Source organism: Macrosteles quadrilineatus, unplaced genomic scaffold (genome assembly GCF_028750875.1).
Source record: "Macrosteles quadrilineatus isolate MER2022 unplaced genomic scaffold, UCM_ALF_1.0 Scaffold_6__1_contigs__length_79288215, whole genome shotgun sequence".
Classification (NCBI taxonomy): Eukaryota; Metazoa; Arthropoda; class Insecta; order Hemiptera; family Cicadellidae; genus Macrosteles; species Macrosteles quadrilineatus.
The window spans coordinates 10,476,772-10,496,522 of NW_026542599.1; the positions used below are offsets into that span (position 1 = coordinate 10,476,772).

A 19,751-nucleotide genomic window follows, 5' to 3' on the forward strand; every position below is an offset into this window, starting at 1 on the left:
TATCCTATCTATCTATACAGGGTGTCTTGCACGAACAAACTTTCTCATGTTATTCAGCATGTCAAAAGAAACAAAAAACTTAACATAACATGTGTCCTATCTCATTCCGTTTTCGGTCTATCTGTCTATGTGATTTTTACTGAGCTACAGCATTGACATTTTGTAAAAATGGACAAAGAATAACTGAGAAATTAATATTTTCTTGCCATACCTTCAGTTTTCTCTTTTAAAACAATGTTAAAAATTAGTTCTATCAGTTTAACATTGTTAAAATATAGAAAACTGTAGGTGCGGCAAGAAAAAAATGTATTTCTCGGATATTCTTTGCCTAAAATAAGCTTACAAGATAACGTTGTAATCTGCATTAAATTTACTAGATTTTACATGTCCTGCAAATATTTTATAAAATTAATGGTTTTCATGTAATATGACATCAAATATTGTTTAAAGCCGCCATTGTAACCTGATTAAGCTAGGTTATAGTACATTTCATCACTAGGGCATAAAGTGACTCTTTTCGACCCAAGCTCAAGTTAACGATCGAGGCGAAGCCGATGTCAGAAAATAAGTGGTTGAAAAGACACTTTTTGTCCGTGTGATGAACTATATTTTTCGTTATAATGCAACATTAAATAGCAAACTAAGAAAGCAAAAAATTCTGTCCATGTAAAGATAACCTTTCAAAACGATTTCCAACTCGATTTAAATATTGCTAACGAAAATAAGTAGCTGTTTAGTAAGTGATTCGATCATTTCATCTGTTACGATTGTGTTATTACAAAGGCGATAAGTCGAACTGTTGACAAGAATGCAACAATAAGCTAAGACCGATTAAATCAATCTATAAATCATTTCGATACATGCAATTGCTTACAATAGAAGTTTTCAACTGTTTACGATAGCTGACTTTTACTCCCTAGGGACTAAATAGGCTTTTTATTCCCTAGGGAGTAAAAGAGCACTTTAATCAATATAATAATAAGAGTACTTTAAATCCGCAACACATGTATAAAAAACGGCTGTTTTTGCTGCAGTATGACGAAAATTGCTTGTTATTATATATGTCTGGCATATTTTAAATAGGCTATTGGTATTTTTGATTTATTCATAGGCCTATAATAACTATCTGTCTTGAACCGACTAATAATTTTTTACAATGACCTTTTTCATTAACGTTATTTTTTAGTTAAGAAGTAATCATCTAAACTTAAAAGGCCTATTGCATTGTTTAATTTGCCTTGGACACGGGTTTTAAGCACTGCTAAAATGCGCACTTTTCACATGGTCCCACACGTTTTGACTCAAACCCACGATTCCCATTGTTTTGGGACGTATGTGACGTACATGTCAGTGGGTGACGGAGTCACTGGAGTAGTTTTGTAAATTTAAACATAAATAAAAAAAAACATTAAAACACTTGACTGTAACAGCTTAGTAAATCTAAAAGTGACTATGCAGTTAGGAAAAGACATCCTTGTATTGTTTTATTTTTACTGATGTAAAAATAAATAATCTGTTTGAGTTTAAAATTTATTTGTGGTACGACTCCCAGACAATAAAATTGGTCTAACGGCTAAATATATGTAATGAAATTAAATAATAGTTCACAACCCTCTATGTAACCTATTGGTTGCTATAGTTACATTGCAATCATGTCAAGGTATCGTTTGATGTGACTCTAGTATGTTGAAACCATGGTAACAGTTGAGTCATCTCAAGGATTGTTGACTTTGAGGTACACAAGCCACTAATTCCACAATCCTGAGGGGGTAGTAACAAAAGTAAACCAATAAAAATATAGAACAAAGCTCTCACTAAATTTTTGACTTTTTAAATAACATTCGATCAGTATTTGAAAATATGTTATGCTTAAAACCCTATTATTGTGAATAGTAGTAGTGTGGTGAAAAATAGTGTTCGTACCACGGTCCGAAAATGGTTTTGCAGCTCTCGATCGATTCAAGTTCTCGACTTCGTCTCGATCTTAAAAACTATCTCGAGCCAGCAAAACCTCGTTTTCGGCCCTAGGTACGAAATATACTATTTAATTAAAACCCGTAGGCCCATCTGTATTTGTAAAGACCACCCGACTTAGTCATTTTACAATATCGAATCTTGTTTCCTTTCAAAGAATTGGAAATACAGAGTGAATCTCAAACCTGCTTTTATGTTTGCTCAAAGTATGAAGGAGGCATTCAAGTAGCATAACAAGTTCTTCGAGGACCAAGTTATTTTCTTAGACGGATAGGTTCGATCCATAGTTAATTGAGAACCATCCTGACAGCCCCCCTCCCCCTCCCCCCCCTCCCACCACGATTAATGCATTTACCCATATTTCTTTCCCTAATTGGACTTCCTTTTGGCAATAAATCCTCAAACTCGATCGCCGCCATGTTGGAAATTGCTTGTATTACTCACGTCTTTTAGTTGGAGCTCGGTTATTACTTGAATCTAAATTAGACACGCATTTTAATAGAGTGGTTATTTTTTATAATTTAGCGTTGTACATGAAATTATGAATCATTTCTGCCTCTGGGTTGCTTGTATAATTGAGGTATTGCCTTAGTAAATAGTAATCCTAATGATTTTAATCCAACTATATCGATTTCAAATCCGAAGGTTCGTCGGGATTAAGGTCGACTAAGTTTCAGAAGTTGAATCCACCCGGAGGATTTCGTAGAAAATAAAATAACACTGAACACTTTTCAATTACAATTAACGCGGATTCGACACATCAATTCGGGACAAAAACCACCCTTCGGGTGGATACAACTTTTGAAATTTGGTCGACCTAGATCCCGACTGATGATGAACTCAGGACTTAGGGTTCGAAATCAATATCGTTGGATCGAAAACATTAGGATTACTAAGGTAAGACCTCATAATATAAATTATAATTTAGTTTCAGGGGATGAAAATATAGACGCTAAATTATAACATTGACGTTACTATTTACTGACACTTAAGGGGATGTTAATAAAATGTGAGGTGTTACCATGTTATTTTAAGTAGCAATTATTTTTAAACCGTAATTTTTACAGAATTGGTGGTTGTACTATTTGCGGATTTGAAATATCATAAGATGCAAAATTTTAATCAAAATCGCTCGGGCCGTTTTTGTGAAAATTTGATTTTCCGTTATTTTATCATTTTTTATGGAAAAATCACCATTAAAAATCAAAATTTAAAAAAAATCAAAAATCACCTGAAGATATTCCAAGATCCTGGATTATATTCAATGATGGAACACTGTAACAATCCGAAACACACAAGGAAACAAAAAAAAAGCTGTTCTGAAATAATTTGCGACCGTAACGAAAGCCATTTAGGTTACGTAACAGTAGTTTACGCAACGATTGCGTAATAGCTATTTACATTACAAGTGTAGAAAGAGCGTTTTTACATCACGCAGGTGAATGTTGTGCAACGAGCGAAGGCGAGTTGCATAATTCACCGAAGTGATGTAAACACGCTCTTGCGTAACGTGTAACGTACAAGATTTTACCTGACCCGACAATATACAGGGGGTTACGTACAATATTTTTCATTATCCATTTCACTCATCTTCTAACAGTAATATGTTCATTTACAAACAAAAGCTAGGTTAGGAAAATTCTTCAAAGCATATCAATAAAATTCAAACACAGCTGATTTCTAGCGTTGAACGTCGTTGGCTCCATAGAGGTATATTTTTTAAGTTATCCACTCAATGTTATTTAAATGGGTTTCATTACATCACCGAGTGAGTTTTTTTCAACTTTACATCACTCGAGAAGTAAGGAAGTTGTATACATCACGCTTGGGATAGGGAAGTTTAACATGGCGGGTCAGGTAAAGATAGTGTTAACGACACGAGTAGAAAATTTAAGGTACGAGCCTTGGCGAGTGCCTTAAAAACTTCTACGAGTGTCGTGGACACTATTTACGCGAGTTGCGTACACTACTTTACCTACGACGGCGTTTTAATTACTAAAAATCACTACTCATAACTTCTAAGAGAGGTTATGTTTTTGTTTATAACCTCTCATTGCCACTGACAGTGATTCAACGAAACATTGTATCAAACACTAATTGCACCAATCAACAATTAGATTGGCCTGAACAGCTGATTAGTTGAATTTCGAATCATTACAATTTTGCTTCTCCTCTCTCAATCCTTGAACCTCATTGGTCCGTTACCCGTGTTGTTATGAGTAAAACTATGCTGTTATGAAAGTAAACAATGCTGTTATATACTTTACCTACGACCGTTTTTTTAAGTAGCCATTTCAGTCCAGTTCTTAGAATTGAAAAGTTTCACTTTACAGCTGTTTACTTTCATATCCGCATAGTTTCATTTCATATCCGCATAGTTTCATTTCATATCCGCATAGTTTTCTCATATCCACACAGGTAACGGACCAATGAGGTTCAAGTATTGAGAGAAAAGAATTAACATTGTAATGCTTCGAACGTCAACTAATCAGCTGATCAGCTGATCAGTTGACCAATTTAATTGTTGATCCGACTTGTTCATGTTGATACTCGTGTATTCTTAATTAAGTTGGTGGAAGTCCAAAAATAAATGAAATATTTGCCGAATTGTACCTGATACAATATTATTTATGGTAAGAATGCTGCTAGCAATGTAATATTCAACGAAGTTTAACAAACACGTAATTACAGGAAATCAGCTGATTATACAACAAGTCGTTGCATCACTTTCATTGGCAATGACAATACACGAAAACATAACCTCTCTAAAAAGTTATCATTAGTGATTGTTAGTAATTAAATCCAGATTGATAGTAATTAGTAATTAAAAAACGGTCGTAGGTAAAGTAGTGTACGCAACTCGCGTTAATAGTCTTTACGACACTCGTAGAAGTTTTTAAGGCACTCGCCAAGGCTCGTGCCTTAAATTTTCTACTCGTGTCGTAAAGACTCACTTAACACAATCGTTGCGTAAACTACTATTTCAATTCTAAGAACTGTACTGAAACGGTTACTTAAAAAAACGGTCGTAGGTAATAGTAGTTTACGCAACGATTGCGTTAAGTGAGTCTTTACGACACGAGTAGAAAATTTAAAAACTTCTACGAGTGTCGTAAAGACTATTAACGCGAGTTGCGTACACTACTTTACCTACGACCGTTTTTTAATTACTATCAGTAGTGGAGAACTACCGGTTTTACCCCACTTTAGACACGTTTTTCCCATGTTATTCTTATGGGGATTATTTTTGGCCACCAAATCTAAAATCCTGATCTTTGCCCAAATATCCCTATAAAAATTGTCAAACCTTATTTCTTAGTTATTCCCCATAAATATATTCGATATTAAACAAAAATATAAAAAAAACTAATTATTTTATTTATTGACCCATGTATGTGTATATGTATAGTAGTATAGTTTGTCGCCGCCGTTTTTTGAGGCTCGACATTTTTGGGCCAACTCCCCCCCCCCTCACCCCTCACCCCCTCACCACTCCCCTCTGCCCCATGCACAATTGCTAGTACATCTATCATTCCCCTTTCCAGTTGATATATTATATTTCTATTTCAAAATCATGTATGTGCGTGGTTTGCACACGAACTCGGCTCATGGCGTGGGCACGCTCCGGGCTCCTGCTTCTTGCCTCTAGTGGTGGGGCTGTGAAATGGTATCCTTAGTGGAAATCCATGAATTCTGGCTACTTGGGAACCCAAGCCATTTGACATACAATAAATCACCTTTTCTCCTAATTACCTTTTCTACTAAATACATGTCTTTATATTTGGTCTTTAACAACTCCTCTGTATAGAAGCCTCCTCTGATTATATTACCATTTTCATCTTTCAAGATATAAGTCACAGGCTTTGTATTCTTAACTTCTACTATTGTAAATAGTTCCCCTGTCCAATTTGGGGTATATCCTTTACTAAACACATGTTTATATTTGGAAATTCTCACGCTATCACCTACCTTATATCTTGGCTTTTTAACTTGCACTACTTTAGAAGTCCTTTCATGCAACCTCTCATGCACATATTTACTGTTCTTAATATTCACTTGGTTAGGCTTCATACCTATAGATCTATGCACTTTATTATTATATTTTCGAATTAACTTTGGAAGTAAATCCAACCATTTATAACTCCCCTGAGCACTAAATTCTCTATATAACCAATTCTTTAAAGTTCTCTGAAACCTCTCCACAATTGCAGCCTTAGTTGTAGAAAATGTGTGATAGTGATTAATATTTAATTTTTTCATTAGTTTGCTAAAATATTGATTAAAAAATTCTTTTCCATTGTCGGATTGAATGTTTTTAACCCCCTTTGGTAGAATAGTTTTAATGGCTTCTGTAACCACCAACCCTGTCTTATTCTTTAGTGGAGCAGCATAAGCTTTTTTAGAAAATGTATCTATTAAAGTTAAAATATATTTATTGCCAGAATTCTCTCTAGCATAGTTTTGCATATCAATTAAATCTATTTGTATGGTTTCGTTTATACCCAATACTTTAAAAGACCTTCTAATGAAATTCTTTCTTGCAGGCTTATGAAGTTCGTATGCAATTTCATTCATTTTTTATAACATCATCCTTTCCTGTAACTCTAAATACATCACCATTAGCCCCAATCAATAGATTATCTTCCATTCTTTTAAATACATAGTTTTCTGGTATATATGGTCTATTATCTATATACTTAAATCCACTCAAAGATGTGGGGTCAGCAACTAATAAATCAGGATTATATTCCATCAAATTAAAATTTTTTTCTCCATATACAAATTTTGATCCATCGTAATGCATAGCTTGTGACATTAGACAAATATCATCCGAATGTTCTCCCTCTGGTAGATTCCTTATAAATTGTTTTTTGGCATCCCAACATTTTTCTTTTTTATCAAAAGTTATAGTCTGTTCTTTTATAACACAGTCAGTTTCATCAATGACAGGTTTAACACGTACTAACCTTTTATTATAAAAACTCCAATAGCCTGCTTCCATTTTTGGAACTTGTGAAACATTCACAGCATCTTTACTATCTGTACCTTCCATCAAATTGCTAAGTTTCTGTTTCTTAGCATTCCAAACACCATTCTCTGATTCTAAAAATTCATAATTATTATCATCTTGTATAAATTTACCATCTTCTTTTCGTATTAAAGTCTGTTGTAAAGTGGGCACATCATCTAAACTCTCACCCTTTTCTACATTAGTAATTTTCCGTTTCTTAGCATTCCAAACACCATTCTCTGATTCTAAAAATTCATAATTATTATTGTCTTGTACAAATGTACCACCATCTGTTCGTATTAAAGTCTGTTGTAAAGTGGGCACATCATCTAAACTTTCACCCTTTTTCACATTAGTAATTTTCTGTTTTTTAGCATTCCAATTTTTATTCTTAGATTCTAAAAACTCATATTTAGTTTTACCTTGTAAAAAGACATCACCTTTTCTAGTTAATGTCTGTCCCAAAGTTGATACATCATCTACAAACTCCCCATCTTTAACATTACCAATTTTACGGTTTAAACAATTCCAACTATCGTCTTGTAAATTTAAAGTAGGTTCACTACTCATGGTTGCCGCCCTGGGTTCTGCAGGCTTATTATATGGATTATATAAACGATAAAATTTATCTATAAACATATTTTTATTTAATAAATAATTCCACTTTCTCTCAATTCCTCAATAATGGAATCTATTTCATTATCCACTCCTGAGTTACCAGCTTGGCGACTTAGCCAAAGAAGTCTTAACCTATCTACAAGCTCATTAGGATCATCCCAATAAATATAGTCTATTTTATTACCAGTCACTTGTCTCAAACCTTCACCAACAGATTTAAATAGAGGTTTGATTATACAGGGTGATTTGTACTCAGTGTGACAAAATTTTTTTGGTGTAAGTACAAAGTAAATGAAGTGTGATGATGCATATCAAATGTTCCAAGTCTCAAAATTAGCGTCCCAAAAAATTATTTTATGTTTTTCAAAAATAACCATGCTTTTAAACTTAATACAGCGATTTCTCAATTACCTGTATATGGATTTAAGTAGATAATGTCATTTTCGTGTTCTACATTAAATTTTGAACAAGAATAATGGAGAATGACGGAGGATCAGTTGTAAAAACTCCATTGTAAATAGATTCAAAGATAAAAATTAAGATATTTGATAAAGATTTTAAAAACAATGGTCTATTGCATTTTTCACACCCTGTATACAAGAAAGTGTCGGAATATGTTAAAAACTGCGCCATTTTATAAGCTTTCCAACCATATGCTACACTATTGAGGTTTAGATATTTTTTTGTTTGTTTTAGTGGTTTGAATACCAGAAAACAGGGAACTTTTTTACTGTTTTTACTGTTCAAGCTGAATAAAAAATACAACTTTTGCTCAATACATGCCGACTTTCTATGTTTTAAATGTTAAAGACACCATGCTTTGTAGTCTTCAAACCATTAAAGCGTACATAAGCAGACATAAACCTCAATAGTGTAGCATATCGTTGGAAAGCTTATAAAATGGCGCAGTTTTTAGTATATTCCGACACTTTCTTGTATACAGGGTGTGAAAAATGCAATGGACCATTGTTTTTAAAATTTTTACCAAACATCTTAATTTTTATCTTTGAATCTATTTACAATGGAGTTTTTACAACTGATCCTCCGTCATTCTCCATTATTCTTGTTCAAAATTTAATGTAGAACACGAAAATTACATTATCTACTCAAATCCATATACAGGAAATTGAGAAATCGCTGTATTAAGTTTAAAAACATGGTTATTTTTGAAAAACATAAAATAATTTTTTGGGAAGCTAATTTTTAGACTTGGAACATTTGATATGCATCATCACACTTCATTTACTTTGTACTTACACCAAAAAAATTTTGTCACACTGAGTACAAATCACCCTGTATTAAGATATTTAGTATGTCTATTACTTGAAATTGGTGCACCATCTTTGTAACTCTTTAAATGTCCATTTGTAGCTTCCAAAATTTCTTTATAATTTTGCAAATCAGCCGGAGTATAGTTCTCAGGTTCTTTTAACGTTAACAATTCCCATAAACCTTTTGTCCCCTTGTAGGTTTTATTTGCAACTGTAACATCATCATTGGCAATATCAACTTCCTTATTTCCAATAAAAAATTTATTTGCTTCTCGTCTAATACCATATGTAGTGTCTGTCATACTACTTTTACTGAGGTAATTTCCTAAATAGTCTGATGCTAAAAGACCAAAATCTAATTTCTGTGGAGTGGATGGTTGTAATGGTTGTAATGGTTGTAATCTTGGTATCATTGATATTCTAGATGGAGTCATTGGGAGTATCTCCATTCGAGGCCTCTCTGATGTGATTTTCTTTAATTCTTGTAATGGTTCTATTAAAGGTTGGAATGTTTGGAACCTCTCTTCAGCCTCTAGAAACTTGCCACGTTTTAAAGCTCTATATTTCTCTCTTATTTGATTTGCAGAGTCAACCAATTCTTGTTGAATATTTTTCATCTTTTATTTACATTTTATTTATCTCATTTGACAAAGGATTATACTCAAACACTTTATCATGTATTATCAAACAATATGCAGATGTATTTGCTGGTACATTTTCTGCAGTTTCAATCTCTAATTTAATATCAACAATTCCTTCCTTCACTGTTTCGTTCTGTCTAGAACAGTCTATTACGATTAGTGGATATTTCTTCATAAACTCGGCCCTACTAATCATAGGATCTGGGATAGTATTATAGTAAGTCTCTCTAAACCTCATAAACATCTCATAAGCTTTAGAGACATCTCCATTTTCAAAGTCGAGATTTAAATCACTGTAAGGATAATATTCAGAGTTTAGAAATACTTTGAGATTTTTTAATTTACAGTGATCAAATTCATCAGTTCTTTTTCGTGCACTATTATCCCTAGCTGTTTGGAAACCAAATATAATATACCTAGGCTTCTCTAAACTTGAAGACGTCTTTACTGACCATGTATGTCTTGTGGTATTAGGATATGATGGAAGTTCATGCAGCTCTAAGCTTCTAAATGCAATTTGCAAATTTTTATTTTGCAATAACATCTTTTGTAATTGTAACTTCTCCCCATCTGATGGTATCACATGTGGCATCACCCATTGAATTGAGTTAAGTGTAATTTTAGGAATCAAATCAGCAGTGCCACTGGCTGGAGCACTAGCGGTTTTTAATATACAATTCAAATCATTTTTGGATCTTTTCAACACCAATTCTTGTTTGACATTTACTAATACCTTATTAAAATCCTCAAATACACCCATTAACAGCTCTAATGGTAAACATGTACTAAACTTGCCACCTTTATGGAACTCTTTTAAATTCGTGTCAGAATCAAATGCTACATTTGACAATTTAGTTGTTTTATTGTAAGAGCTCAATATTTTCATAAGACTAGAAATTCCTGGGTTTCTTACAATGTCTATTTCTTTACCTGCGACTTCGTATCTAATTTCATCAAATAAGAACGCAAATGCATTATTTATAAAATGACCTTTATCATGATTTTCAATTTCTCCCTTAATATACAGATAACTCCTACACGGGAGAGTTAGCAAATCTTGATTATTAATACATATTTGAATTTCATCAGAATTATTTATTGCTAAAGTATTGTGGGGAACATAGGAGTGATTTGTAATTTTAACCACACTATCGTCGAATTGGGATTTCCCTGTAACGTCTAGAAAATCTTCCATTTTTATTAATAGAAAATTTTAACTTTAGTCCTATTGACTTTAGGAACCTAGCATTTTGTACACTTATAGATAAATTCTTATAAATTCTCATATCTTTTTTATATGACAAGTAATTGTAGTTTCTTCTCCGTTAAAGTCAATTGCCTTGTCATGTTGATCGGCAAATGTAATACTGACAACATCTAAACTTCTCTTATTTACAGGAAAATATATAATATTTCTTGGAACTTCAATAATTTTGTAGCCAGGAGGAGCTTCTGGATAAAAGCTATGTATGGTGTGTGATTTGTTGCCATTTAAATAGGACCCGTTTGCAATATTACATTTTACTCTAATCACATTTACATTATTAATGTTTATTTTATTTGTAGATTCAAACTGAACACCAGGAGTAGAAACACCTTTAAATCCTAATAAAATAGACCCTAAACATGGTTTTGTAAAATCAAACACGTGGCTAGAAAGTAATGTCGCTTTCATAGTTTTATTATTAGCTGTAAGGAAAAAGTCTGGGACTTGCTTTTGAATTTCCTTTGCAAGCTCAACCACCTCATATGTTCCTTCAGAAATTTCTATTGTAACTGGAGCATTGTGGTCATAATAGAAAACATCATCACCTTCACTAATGGTTAATTTTTTTCCTTTAAGTTGATTTAATTTTGGAATAAGCCCTTTGAATAAAAGTTTGGATTTAGTATTAATTAATGCTTCTCCATTTTTATCTATTATAACTTTAAGTTTTCCATTTAATAACCGGTTTAAATCATCAACTGAGATCTCTCCTTTTGGTAATGTCATTTTCTCTACTTTGTAATATGTTAAAGTATTTAGTGGTTTTTTAACATTAAATATAGAATTATAACTTTGAAAATCTACCAATCCAATTACATAATCATCATTTAATTCAATGGGAGGAAAGAACACTGACTTTAGCTCTGGCTCTGTACCCGAAAATGTTATAGTAAATGAATCCATTTTTATAAAGAAATATTTTTTATGAATGATAAACATAAAATTCCACAAATAGAACTATTTAAATCTTGTATTTGATCGGTTGTATAGTAGATTTTATATCCCTCAAAATATTTAATTACTTCTTTTGGAGGTTGGATTCCAAATGGGTCAAAATAAATTACAATATCTTTATTTTTACGATAAGCTGTCCAATGTGTGCCAGATGAACTGTCTAAATTAACTATTCCGCACTCTTTTACTCTTGGTGTTAGATTTTTTAGCTCGTTTTTTAGGTACACCCCTCTGAAGTGAGGCACGTCTTTTGCAGCCTCTAACAGCTGGTAGTTGTCCATCTTTTTTATTAAATTTTAATCCCATTCCCATCTTTGCTTTTGCCTTCATCAAATTTGTCACGGCATAAGCAGCAGCTTTTTCAGCAAGACTTGCATCATTGGCTGTAACTCTAGTCCAAGCTAAGTCTGCTAATCTCATGTCTGCTTTGTTCCGAGCAGCGGTATCGGGATTATTCATGTAGAATATGTCATGCTCTTTACAATAAGAGTCTAGTTTATTTTTTGGAGGTACATTTTTAGCTAGATTCTCACGTATATTCGTTCCAGGTCCACAGTATCGATATGATGGTATGTGAAGTGGGAATGGAAGGTTATTTATAAGAGTATTCAATAACCCTCGACCTCTGTATGGCTTTAGGAATAAACCTTTGCCCTTTTTACATGTTTTCTTATTAACATTTTTTACCATTTTTATTATATAAAAAATGTCTTTTATTCAACAAAAACACAAATTTAAAATAGTAAATACTAAGGAAAATATACCAAAGAAGTTGGGTCTATTTCCTACCAATATTCGATGTGTTATTTGCGGTCCAAGTGGAAGTGGGAAGACGGTTGTAATTTATAACTTAATTGTAAGAAAGGAAGGATTAAAATTTACAAACTTATATTTAATATCCAAATCGTTAGAACAAGAAAAATATAAAAAAATAATTGAAATATTTAGTTTGTGTGATGAAGTGAAATTACACACGTTTACTGACTGTGAAATCACACCAAATGATGTAAAATCACAGTCAGTTGTTGTATTTGATGACATAAATAGTCCAAATATTACACAATTTTTCTCAATGGGTCGACATAAAAATATTAACTGTTTTTACTTGTGTCAATCTTACAGCAAAGTACACAAACATTTACGTGATAATGTAAATTTCCTAATATTATTCAAACAAGATGATTTAAATTTAAAACATGTATATCACAATCATGTTGGTAATGACTTTTCATTTGACCAATTTAAAAATCTCTGTCATCAATGTTGGGATAAAACTAAATATGGCTTTTTCGTAATAGACAAAGAAAGGCCAAAGAATAATGGCAAATATAGATTTATGTTTGACCAATTCTATCAAGAGGATGGTAAGGGTAAATAAATGAAAGATTTTTTTTAACATTTGCATTTATTATATATCTACACATTTTAAACATCGATTTTATAATGACCAAGCGCAAGAGTATTGATGCCATCTTCAAGAATAAACCTCTTGTCATCGTCAAACGATAGTACTTTCTTATTCATGGTCAAGGTTTGAAGATGATGATTTGTAGATTTAATTCTTGTCACATTCTCATAGTAATCTTGCCCAGTTGCAAGACAGTTCAAATAATGTTGATGTCTAAGGAGATGTTTAACAGTGGCACCATCAGCTCCTTTAGCTTTCTTCACCTCTAAAGCTTGCTTGTCTTCTTCATATAACCATTTTAGAGGAATGTAAGAATATAACTTTGGTCTTAAACCACAATATTCATACATAATATGACCACCTAATTCATCTTTAAACTTTCCAGTGACTTTTTTATTTTTATCAGAGTATAAGAAATGGTCTTTACTATATCCAGAGGTATCAAAATAGTGTAAGTCACATTCTATTTCCTTGTAAAAGTCCTCTGTAACTATAGCATACATTAATGAATCTGTATCTGTCATTAGAAATCTTTTATTCTTAAATTTTGACATATAATTATAGTGGAAATCATACATTATTACTTTACTGATATCCAAAATCGTCATTCCTAAATATATTGGTTTATTAAACTTTACAACTAATTTATTTAAATGTATAGCATGTAAATTGTTATCAAACTTTTTGCTACAGTCAAACCTTGGATTAGTGACATATTTTGTTAATAGTGACTCATCCTTGAGATATATATCACGAAACTTGCGTTGATTCAATTTATAAAAGTCTTTTTCGAAATCAGTTTTAGCACATTTGCGTTTTTCAATATTAAAATTAATATAGGGTGCAAGCCATTTAGACTGTCTAAATTTTAAAATTCTATGGTATTTTGTTACAATCAAACCCAATTCCTCATATTTTTGTAATGCTTTATAATGTAAAATATATTTAGTTTTGTCATTTAAATTTGGCATTAATTTGCCATTCATTTTCTCTGGTGCTAATGGATAGTCATTATGTAAATCATGTAAGCTTTTATCATATTTTAAATCAACTTCTAAAATGTATCCAAACTCATCATTTTGATTATATTTGTAGTCTATCTCATTCGTCCAACAAAATCCATCCATAGGTAGCTGCTTGCACATCGCTGTTGAGTATAGCGAGTTACAATCTAAATATATTAAATAGACACTCTCTTGATTGGGATCATAATGTTCACCCATATATCTATTATTTGCTTTAGCGTAACGTGTAGAAATCATACTGACTCCTCCTCGAATCGCACTTTCTATGAACAAATGTATGTCAATATCTTTGAATAATTGTAATTTTATTCCTGTCATTCTAAGACAGGCCTCCCATGTAAGTCCAGGAAGTGAATACATATGTACAGGGTCAAGTTTGTAATCTTTTAAACACAGGTCTCTAAATGTCTCAAACACATCAGCCAGTAGCAATACATCTGTTTTAAGATATAAATCATGATATTCTTGTAAATTATTTATATTAAAATGGGTCCATACATTTTTAGCATGTTCATATTCATTGGGAGAGATATGTTCTTTAGTTATAGAACTGTAAAATGTTTCAATTGGGGGTAGAGACTCTGCGAACTTATCTGGTCCCGTCATATATTCATAGGGATATACACCTTTACGTTGTAGTAGTGGATTTTGTATGAATCTAAATGTGTTCAAATTGGAAGCCAATTTATATAATGGAAGGGACAGAAAGTTGTATGAATCTAAAAATACTAAATCATCAACAGAGAATGATATATATTTTTCCATATCTTTAGCTATACAATTTAATTTACGTTTATTAAACTTTCCCAAATGTTGCATTATTATGTGACCATCATAATTTTTCAAGTTATGGAAGAATACTGGTATTTTCTTTGTTACTTTATAATTTAAATTACAATCATTGTGGGCAGCTCCACGGTATTGGCCAGAGGAATGGCAATGATCTCTCACCCTATCAAAATATAGGGGCTTTTCACAAATATGACAATGTGTTGAGTTTTGGAAAGATACCTCTTGCTCAGGGGTCATTTGAAGAGGAATATATATTGCCATTTGATTTTTAATATAATCATAAGTCTGAAATAATCTTTCAAAAAACACATCCATAACATTTGTGCCACTGTACAACTCTTCAGAAATAATTTTTGAATCTTTTACTACGACAAATGCAAATCCCGATGGAATATGTATATTAGAGTTTATAAAGCATTCAAAATCTGCATAAATTACATATGGGGCTTTAAGTTGATATTTATAATTTTTAAATTGTAATGTATCTTGTTTAGACATTTCCACTCGTTGAGCATCAAAGTTTTTACAATATATTGTATGACGTTCTAATATATCACTAGTGTAAAAATGTTGCAAACACAACTTGCAAAAATGCTTTTTATGGTCATCTTTTGTAGAGTGGAACATTAACCTATCAAAATCACGAATTAAACAGTAATGTGATTTACGACCTTCTTGTAATAACAATAGATCTACATGAGTATTACTAGTATTCAGTTTAGTTGTTCTTAATGGATGTATAAATTTATCATATTCAACCCCAAATACATTAACACTTATATTATTCTGTGTTTCAAAATTATCTATATCAGATATTTTTACTGGATATTTTATATTTGCCATATTTAACTGACTTTCATAGGGTACATAATTAGAAACCCTTTCAGCATGTTCATTAGAGTTCCTTGGATGTAAAGCTGCTAAAATCGACCAAAGAAAGCATTTATTATCATAATTCTTTATATTTAAAACAGCATGTTTTGATTGAATACTTTTTGGTGTGGGGATATATGACTTTGGAGTTAGGGGTTTATACTTGTAAACGTGCAACTGCCAATATTTAGTATGGTCATATATCCATCCACTGCCTTGGGCTTGATATTTGTGTATGGAAGCATCAATCTTTAAAAGTGCATTTTCAATTTGAGGCTTTAAATCTCTCTTCTCAATAGTTAAGATAGTAAGGCTTCTAAAATCCGCAATACAATCTTTCTCATTAACTAATTTTCCATTTTGATCCATTGAATATTTTATAAATTTGATTCTCCTAACTAACGTCCATTTTATCGGCAGAGGACAAGACTTGAGATTATTTTCAAGTTCAGCTCTAATCGATTCACCAACAAATTTAATCATCGTGTATGGACATTTGTTGCAAGAATTTACATGTCTTCTAAAATGTCCAACAATATTTTTCTTACAAAAACTACAACTCTTGTGACTTTGTAATATATGCGATTTTAGAGCAATGTTACTATCACAGATTAAATTACAAACTTTACATACATTCATTTGATGAATTACCTTGTAGTGGCGAATCAGGTTACTTTTGGTGGAGAGCGACACAGAGCAGTGTTGACAGGTGGGCCTCATTTTTATATATAACAAAAAAAATTTGTGCCACTTCTATTTATAGACTTTTCGAAAATTTCAAAATTTTGGAAATTTTAAAAATTTTCAGCTAGAAATTAAAAATTTACTTCAACAGATCCAAGACTAGCAAGGAGCAAGCCCAAGGGAGTGACATTTTCACCACGTCACCACTAGAGGCAAGAAGCAGGAGCCCGGAGCGTGCCCACGCCATGAGCCGAGTTCGTGTGCAAACCACGCACATACATGATTTTGAAATAGAAATATAATATATCAACTGGAAAGGGGAATGATAGATGTACTAGCAATTGTGCATGGGGCAGAGGGGAGTGGTGAGGGGGTGAGGGGTGAGGGGGGGGGGGGAGTTGGCCCAAAAATGTCGAGCCTCAAAAAACGGCGGCGACAAACTATACTACTATACATATACACATACATGGGTCAATAAATAAAATAATTAGTTTTTTTTATATTTTTGTTTAATATCGAATATATTTATGGGGAATAACTAAGAAATAAGGTTTGACAATTTTTATAGGGATATTTGGGCAAAGATCAGGATTTTAGATTTGGTGGCCAAAAATAATCCCCATAAGAATAACATGGGAAAAACGTGTCTAAAGTGGGGTAAAACCGGTAGTTCTCCACTACTACTATCAATCTGGATTTAATTACTAACAATCACTACTGATAACTTTTTAGAGAGGTTATGTTTTCGTGTATTGTCATTGCCACTGAAAGTGATGCAACGACTTGTTGTATAATCAGCTGATTTCCTGTAATTACGTGTTTGATAAACTTCGTTAAATATTACATTGCTAGCAGCATTCTTACCATAAATAATATTGTATCAGGTACAATTCGGCAAATATTTCATTTATTTTTGGACTTCCACCAACTTACGCGAGTATCAACATGAACAAGTCGGATCAACAATTAAATTGGTCAACTGATCAGCTGATCAGCTGATTAGTTGACGTTCGAAGCATTACAATTTTAATTCTTTTCTCTCAATACTTGAACCTCATTGGTCCGTTACCTGTGTGGATATGAGAAAAACTATGCTGATATGAAATGAAACTATGCTGATATGAAAGTAAACAGCTGTAAAGTGAAACTTTTAACTTTTCAATTCTAAGAACTGGACTGAAATGGCTACTTTAAAAAACGGTCGTAGGTAAAATCTTTTTCGGTACAGTAATTTGCTGGAGGATGTTCATTAACACAAGTTTTGACTGTTTCAGTGCTGACGGTAACTACGAAGTCCGATATAAGTCTAACGTGCTGATTTACCCGAACGGCGAAGTGCTCTGGGTTCCGCCCGCCATATACCAGGTTAGTATAGGAAGTATATTGGTTTAAAACGTTATATTTTAGACTGTCAGCTATGCTGCGGTTACCATGGTTACCATAGTTTCTGACGTACACCGCTGGGAGTGCCACGTAGTTACTTAGCACGTAGCCATAACTACATGGCGCTCCCAACGGTGTGTGCCAGAACCTATGGTAACCGCAGCACAGCTGACGGTCTATATTTAATTCCTTTTTGTGTATGATTTCACACCAAACACTTCGCATACTTTTGTTGATGGTATAGCAAGATTCCTCACTAAAAATAACTGTTTTCAATAATTTGTTTTACCACAGTTTTGACTGTGTGCTATTTTTACAGGGATTAGTATAGACATGCATGAGAATAGACGTGGAAATGAACATGAAACGCTCAAGTTATACGATACATTTGTGAAATTTAGTTTGCTAAAAATATTTTTAAATGGGGATGATGACGTTCTTAATTATTTTTTAAACAAGTTTAATTTCATGAATGCATTGCTACAACACGTTTAAGCCTTAAACTAAACTACAATTTACATTCAATTGATTAGAGTCATTAAACAATTCCATTGGAGATTTTGTGATCTTGTAAGAGCTTGACCATTTTATGATAGAAATATGAAATTATTTATGAACACCGATTTGGATCCCTAACATAAGTATGTTTCTACAAAAGATAACATAAGGGTGTCGTAGTTACTTATAATTCAGTTCCATAGATTTCCACTCTAAATGTGCATTTAGAAACAGGGGCGAAACTAAGCACACCATAGTAACAATTATTAGTACACTACTGGAAATATTTTATTTACATTGTGATGAGCGCAGAATTTGGATTACCTGTGTTGCTAAAAAAGTTCCTACACGCTAATATTTACACCCTTCTTTACAACGATGGGCTTTTATGTTTCTTATTAATTTTTATTTTTTTATGTTTATGGGTAGTTTAACGATATTAGCATAAAGGTAGTTCACGTGTTTATACGAAACAGTCCAACCCCTTATATTGTTACAACTAACGACCTTTGTTTATCAATAATCAATGCACCAACAAACAATACAAAATACAAATTTATTTTCAAGTGAACACAGAGACAATATAGCACTCTATTATTAACAAAGGTAAGCGGTCTTCCCTGTAGACGAGGATGCCTAACGATATAAGAATGCGGTTAAGGATTGCCAGGAGGAACATTCTGGAATTCCCGGTATTTTATGAGCGTAAGCCACATGCCGCCATCTTGGAGATGAATGAACATAGAGGAATCTCCGGGACTTCAAAGGGATCCTTGTTCATGAACCTTATCTGCAACCTTGGCGGAAATTAATTCACTCTCCTCCTTAAGTTACGGCTTTGCTTACTCTTTAACTAATAGCTTATTTGGGAAATTCTTTATAAAATGATTGGTTCATCTCACTTATTTGGGTTATAGTTTGTCGAAGTTTAAGAAAGGATTTTACAAACGTATTCATGATGCTGACGGCTTCATTTTTATTGAATGTCTGCCAATAGTGAAATTTCAGGCTATTAAAATTTACGTACATAAAATAAGGGATGATTTACTGAGTTAATTCATCTCAAGGTATTAGGTTTTTGTAAAATCCTTACGGCACCAATATACAGGGTTAGTAAAAAGTATGGAGATCCCCTGTTAATTTTTTAACGAGCTGTTAAAAAAATTACTAGAAAAACTATTAAAAAGTACTAGAAAAACATAACTCGGCACACTTTTATGGCATGTTATGAAGTACTTTTTGGGCATAACCGCCACTCGGTGTACATCCCCAAAATGGGGGATTTTGAAGGAAACTCAAAAATTTCAAATGGAAAGACCCATCGAGTGACCCCTCATTTTGAAGGCCATGGT

At 32.7% G+C, this 19,751-nt stretch overlaps 1 protein-coding gene across 1 annotated transcript in view; it reads left to right on the forward strand.

Moving 5' to 3' along the window:
- The window catches only part of LOC128997182 (acetylcholine receptor subunit beta-like 1), an 88,536-nt gene that overhangs the window by 59,524 nt on the left and 9,261 nt on the right, over window positions 1-19,751 (forward strand). The window contains exon 5 of the mRNA XM_054422779.1: window positions 17,793-17,883. Within this exon, the coding sequence (XP_054278754.1) occupies window positions 17,793-17,883 (91 nt within the window). The remainder of the gene's footprint in view (window positions 1-17,792; window positions 17,884-19,751) is intronic.